Source organism: Macrobrachium nipponense, chromosome 6 (assembly GCF_015104395.2).
Source record: "Macrobrachium nipponense isolate FS-2020 chromosome 6, ASM1510439v2, whole genome shotgun sequence".
Classification (NCBI taxonomy): Eukaryota; Metazoa; Arthropoda; class Malacostraca; order Decapoda; family Palaemonidae; genus Macrobrachium; species Macrobrachium nipponense.
Window position 1 is genome coordinate 118723444 of NC_061108.1, and position 6752 is coordinate 118730195.

At 32.5% G+C, this 6752-nt stretch overlaps 1 protein-coding gene across 2 annotated transcripts in view; it reads left to right on the plus strand.

The window, feature by feature from the left end:
* The window catches only part of LOC135216051 (uncharacterized), an 81513-nt gene extending 76220 nt beyond the window's left edge, over positions 1-5293 (plus strand). For both annotated transcript variants that reach the window (XM_064251025.1, XM_064251024.1), the window contains 2 exons: positions 593-718; positions 2423-5293. In XM_064251025.1, the coding sequence (XP_064107095.1) occupies positions 593-685 (93 nt within the window). In that variant the 3' untranslated portion in view covers positions 686-718; positions 2423-5293. The remainder of the gene's footprint in view (positions 1-592; positions 719-2422) is intronic.
* Positions 5294-6752: the final 1459 nt, after the last annotated feature.

Consider the following 6752-nt stretch of genomic DNA (forward strand, 5'->3'; position numbering starts at 1 on the left):
TTATATTGACTTCGTAGCTTTTAACTTGATATGATCATCTTGCATACAAACTTGGCGCTTGGTTGCTGCTGTATAGAGATCACATACGTATATTTTTTTTATAGAAAATTGTTTTGACAGTAATTAGCTTCTAATTTAATGATACATTTCTCTTTAAAAATGGAAATAGATTGCATGTATAGATAAACTTAGTTAAATCGAAAGAGAGAACATTATTCTGCCTTTCAGAGGAACAAAATTGCAAAATAAAAGAATAAATAGGTTTGAGAATTTGTAGTTCATCATTAGGGGGCCAGGTTATTCTGCACCTGATTTACCCTTGGTTTTTTAGTAGCATGCTGGTATTAAATTTATTACTTTATTTAGAATTTTCATGGATAGATGACAGGTCCATTAATATTGCTATTCACTTTGCACATTGCTTGAGGGTGTCTAAGTGGGTGTTTTGTCTGTGAGGTTCTTAACTATACATTTCACCATTTGTTTCTGTATATTTCTTAATGTGGTGTTAGTGCTTGTCAGTAGTCTCACGAACAAATGGTGTTTTGTCCTGCATTGCACCTTTGTCTTACCTTCTTGCACCTTCTTACAGATGGACACAATGAGCACCATGGGGTACAGCTCACGACCCACAACTCCTGGTGCACGTTCAACTCTTTCTACTCAGTCAGATTATAAAGTGTAGTTCAGTTTTCTAACTGAATATGTCTCATTTTAGGTAATTCTGTTAAGACAACTTTTTTTTCGTCATGTATTTTCAATTAGGATAAGGTTTTCCAGATATGAATATGGTAAGTTTTTTAGTAGTATTAAATCTTCTTGATATTCGAGAAGGACTTAGTGCTGGTTATGAATAGGTACACTAATAAATCTAGTGTCCACTCTGTTTATGGCAGCTCTATCACATGGATTGAAAGCAGACTGTTAGTATTTTATGTATAGCAGATTCCTATAGTAACAGCAAGTAGCATCCTTGGTAATGGAAGTTCCCAGGCCCATGCAATAAGAGAAGTTTAAAAGAATCATAGTAGTCTGATTTTAATTTCATGGATATTTTTCTTGTTTCCTTGAGTTAAATTAGGTATTTTTTCTTTATAAATATCGTGAACCAGTAAAATTGGATGATGTTTGCAGCCTTCACTGGTTTATCTAAACTTTATCCAAATACATTTTTTTGTCTTTTTTAAAATTTTATTTCTATCTGTGGGGGAAGAATAAGACAATTTTAATTTTTGACAAATATATTGAATCATATTTTTCAATATTATCAGTCTAGATCATTTTATGTGGATACTTCATTTTCTTTACTTTTATTTTTTAGAACTAGTTTGAAATATTCATCTTAATGTTACAGTGCACATGCACATACGTACAGTTACAAAACTGAATGTTTAGTTTGTTAGCATCGTTTTCTCATGCCCAAATGTTTTACTTTATTTAGTTGGATGTCTGGTAAGTCTTTCATACTTCATAGTATCCTACTGAAGAGGGGTTTATGTAGTTATCCTTCATTTATATTTGATTGCTGATTTAGCATTGTCCCACTATACGTATCTCTTCAGAACTTAAAATCCTTATATTTTTTATCCATGCTGTAGGCTGTGGTAAATGTTCTTTTTAGCATCCCATGGCCCCAAGTAACTTCCCATGCAGGCGCCCAACCTTTTAACTGTATTAAACCTACTCTTGCAAAAGAATGCGTCAAATTCTATTTAGAAAAAGTGTAGGCTGGATGCTTTGAACAAAGCAGTGCATTCTGCTGCTATTCTAATTTTTTTTGTCTTGTAGTCCTTTCCAAATAGTGCTATCATATTGATAGAGTTACTTTAGTTAAACCAAGCATCAGGGTCTGTCATGAGGTCTTTGTAGCTAGCTGGTCCATGGATGAGAAAATTGAAATTCTCATCTGCTAATGCAGGAATGGAGTCCAACCTGATCTGTAACCTCAAAGATTTTAAAATTAGTTTTTTCCACGAATGAATTCTATCCATTTATCATCTGTGTGGCCTTTATTATCTTCGGGTTTCTTGGAGAAGGCTGATTTGGTTTCATCAAGCTGAGATTTAAACATGTTAAGAATTTACTTCTCAAAAAAGAATTTTACTTATTTAGGTTTACAGGCGATATAAGTTTTACTTTTATGCAAATTGTATGTTATGTACTCTTATTTTTATAATACACTTTATAAACTTACATTGTTCCATGTATATTACACTATTGCTTAGAAAATACTAAATGTGTTGAACATTTACTATATATAAAAATATTCTCTCAAGATATTGAGATAACACAATTACCAGGCTTCAGTAACTAGTCTTAGTTTGCTACACAGTTCTTAAAGAAATATAATGTAGGAAAAAGGAATTTTGAAAACATGGTCATCTGACTTGTATTGATCACTTTATTCCTTTTAATTTTTCAGATGGAAACAATGAGTTCTTTCACAGCCTCACGACCTACCACACCTGGTGCAAGGTCAGAGGTGTCTTCCAAGATGATTCCATAATTTTTTTTCATTATGGCATGTATTTACCATAAAAGAAATTATTTTTATAAAAAGGCTTGTAGTATTGGAATTATACATCTAAAACACTAAATAAAATATTTTTGCTCTTAAAGAACAGTTGTTATATAAAAACAGTATTGTTAAATAAATCTTGTGAAAAAATGTGTGAAGTATTACACAGTAACAAGCTGTGGTAAATGGAGTACATAAATGGTTTCAGAAACAGAAAGAACATACAGGGAATATTATAAATCTACACTACCTTATATTAGAATGGTTAAGTTATTATAAGTTGACATTATAAAAGTTTCCTGTTATAATGAAAGGCTTTTCAAAGTATCACAATAATTTGATGTGTCAACTTGAAATTACTTAAATTATTTTTCTACAATGACATCATATTTCTCAGCTTTCATATTGCAGGGTAAGATAGATTCAGGAATTTGTATATGGCCATTTCATTATCTCTATGACATTCCAACCTCTTTGTAGTGGTGAGAGCAGCAAGTGCCTCTTGGATAATATTTCAGGAATCTCAGTTGTTATTAAGTGTTATTAATTTGGATTCCACTTTACTTTGTTCCAGCTTTATAAGACATATCCATAGTTCTTTGCTTTTTATGTTGTGAATTTTTATATGGAGGTTATTATTATAATTGTGTGCACAAAATAACTAGTAGGAAGTGTTTTGCAGTACAGATATATTTATCATTGAATATACAGTAATCAGAAACTTTTATTCAGTATTCAAGTTTAATTCCAAATATAAACTTTTGTAAATTTCACCCTGTATGTATCAGTATTATGTACTGATACATACAGGGTTTCAGGTTACCAGAATTAGGTATGTTGTCAATATTTTTATGGTAAAAATTTAGCCTCCTATTTTGATGTAACATCATTATGCACAATTAGATAGAGAAAAAATGCATTTCAGGATATACCAGATCAGATGTATCGGTAGACTGAGAATAATTGCAAAGAAAATATTTTGGAATTATACTGTATTTTACGGTTTTATTTTGAGAAACAGAATGTCACTAGTTTAATAATTAGTGCAAGTGCAAGTACGTAGTTATTTTATTGCATTTAACCATTTTAAAGTTAGAACAATACCTGTGTTTACTTTTTTTTTTCCACATTATGAGTTATCTTAAACAATTCGCTTCTACGAGTCTGTACTGATGAATGTATAGTAATACACTTTTGAAAGTATCTTAAATTAAGAAGCAAATTTTATGCAATACTTTGTACTGTTGCATAGTTTTCTCCTTTGCTCAAACTCTCATGAAAGTTGTATATACCTGCAGTATAATTTTGTGCTTTTTCCAAAATGCTACTTATGCACAGAAACACATCTACAATGTTTGTTGTCATTTCAATATGAATTTCAGTTTCATGTTTTCATGTTATTAAGTAAAGTGATATTCAAAAAGCAAGTATCTGTGGATTGTGTAGTCTCAATGTAGCTTTGAAAGTGTAGCTATTATTCTTTTAGGCTCACTCCTAGGTCCATAGAATAGGACAGCAGTGTATTCAGTGGCACATTACCATTTTATATGTATGAAGGTACCCTTGGTAAGTTGCTGTTTATCTCTGTCATGTGATTGGCATATTTTGAAATCCTGTTGTTTTAATTTCAGTTTCTCCCAAGTTTCAAAGATAGGCAGTGATTAAGTTTTGCTGTTGCTATGTTTGCTTTAATTTTTTTCCTTAGGATGTAGCAAGCAGTAGTGAATAACATAGAAAAGATATTTTTCTAAATACGTACTGTACTTAGCAGTTTTGGAATTAAAATTACTTCAGTGTTATTGCCACAGAGAATTCAGAGCCTTACTGAGTATTGCCAGTAAAGTGAATTGAAGGTTTTTGTACAGTTATATGTTGTCAGTAACTAAGGATTTTACTTCTAGTTAGTTGAAAAATCCTTATGTAGCTTTATTTACAATAGTACACTATAATTTTTACATAAAAAGTCATGATTCCTGCAGCCACTGTTTCATGTGAGTTATTTCGTAAAAGTTCAGCATTTATTAATGTGCTTTTTGGGTTTTAAGACTTTTCCACCTGAAAAAGCCTTCTTTTTTACTATAAAGTATTGGTAAAGTTAATTACTGTTGTAATTTAGTTGGAATTTCAGTAATATATTTTTACGGTAGTAGCGTGTTTTGAAGTGACTAAGCAAAAGCAACACCATTTTGCATTCTTGAATGTAGTGTTAAACTGCAGCTGATGTACTGGGAGTTGGATGTAAACACACTAAATGCCGCATGGTGGCAAGTACAAGTTGTGTCTGATGTGAATAGGCATGAAATTGTACAAAACTAGGTATCCCAAAATTTTGTGCTCTTCAGGGTCACAGAACGGTGTGTAAGGTTTAGAGGGTCAAGAGTTATCCTTGGAATTTCAGTTTTGGTAGGACAGGCACCCCAGCTAAGTTGAATTTATACCACTTTAGTTGATTTTATACAAGTTTGGTATAGTAACCACAAGCTTTTGATAATAGGTCCAAAGTGATAATTTGCTGCAAACAAAAGATGGATACACCATAGGATTAGATTCTTGGATTTAAACATTTGCCTCCACATCAGAAAAAGGTTGAAGGTAATTATTTTTGTTACGAATCTGATTGTGAATACTAGTTCAAATTTAGAAAAAATTCCGTCCAGTATCATGGTTGTTGCAGATACTAGTAATAATAGTCCGTCCACTAAAGAAACACTTCTTCCATGAAGTGTTTATCCTTCTAATTTTGTACATTCATTATTAATTATAAAATAACATAAAGCAATTTTTTCTTTTACCTATACAAATCATAATTTACAAAACACTTCACTGAATCTTATTTTCTGTGATGCAGAATCAATTCATGCAGTTTCAGTAGTCGAATTCACCTTTGAACTCTTGAGCTGTTATCTTATGCCCTAAAAGACCTGAGTAATTTATCTGTGCTTCAAGCAAATCTTTGATAAAGACCTTGGCAGAGTTAACAGCTGTAAATACTGAGTGAGAGCAATTCCCTTACTAAAGAATGAAACCATCTCCACTCACCAACAGCTCTGTTATATTGCAGGGTTTTTGTGGTGCTGATATCTGTTATTTGAACAGTTTTCTCTTTTCCTGTTTGGATTATGATGACTATTAGGTGACGGGCAATTTCCAACGCTCAGTATTTTTGCAAATAAAATTATTTGAATGTGCTCTCGTTGCTTCTCATTTTGCTCGACTCAATCAGGAGCAGAAAAGCCAGTCATCTTTAAGCATAATGGAATGCGTGAAAACCTGACAAAAAATGAAATAGTACTAGAAAATCAGGTTAAGAGCTTTTCACTGATGATATAAGAAATACAAGAGGATGATCTGCCATGGGGAATAAATAGTGATAAAAATTTGCTTAAGTATGCTAGGAATATTTTGAAGAAAATTTAATAATAATTGTCACTTATGTTTCATGCCAGAGAACCCCACAAGAAGAAAGTTTTTTATAGTTTATATTGAGGAAACGAGCGCCACAGTGGCATGATCGGTATGGTCTTGGCCTGCCACCTTGATGGCCGCGAGTTCGATTCTCGGACATTCCACTGAGGGGTTAGAGATGTGTATTTCTGGTGATGGAAGTTCACTCTTGATGTGGTTCGGAAGTCACATGAAGCCCTTGGTCCCATTGCTGAATAACCACTGATTCCATGCAACATAAAAACACCATACAAACTAACAAACAAACAGATTTTGAGGAAACTACAGGAAAAGCATCATACAAAAGCCTCATATTGAATCTAGTGGTCACTTGTACCATATTTATTTGTATATGTAACAATAACAAAGACTGCTCAACTTGTTATTGATTCTTTTGAGATGTGCTTGTTGCTATGAATTCATGAGTCCCTTGATGGGATTAGAAAAAAATAGAGTAGAATTAAGATCATCATTATATAAAGATAATGGTGAAAGAAACAGTGCCAAGATGGTGAAGAAGACTTTACTCCAGTTCTTTTGAATTGTATCAGAATTTGAAAGATACCTTTTTGTATGAACAGAATTAAATCCATATACGTAACCTTGCAGAGAGTGGCCAAGGTTAACCTCAACTTAATTGTTTGTGCGTGTGTTCGAATCTCACCAATGGAGATAAGATTTCTTCATATGTTCCTCATTTGGAGTTATGTATAGGGTTTGTAAAGACAAGCCTTTCAAAGAGTGGCAAGGTCATTGTAGCTGTTACAATACATTATGCCAAATATTTGAG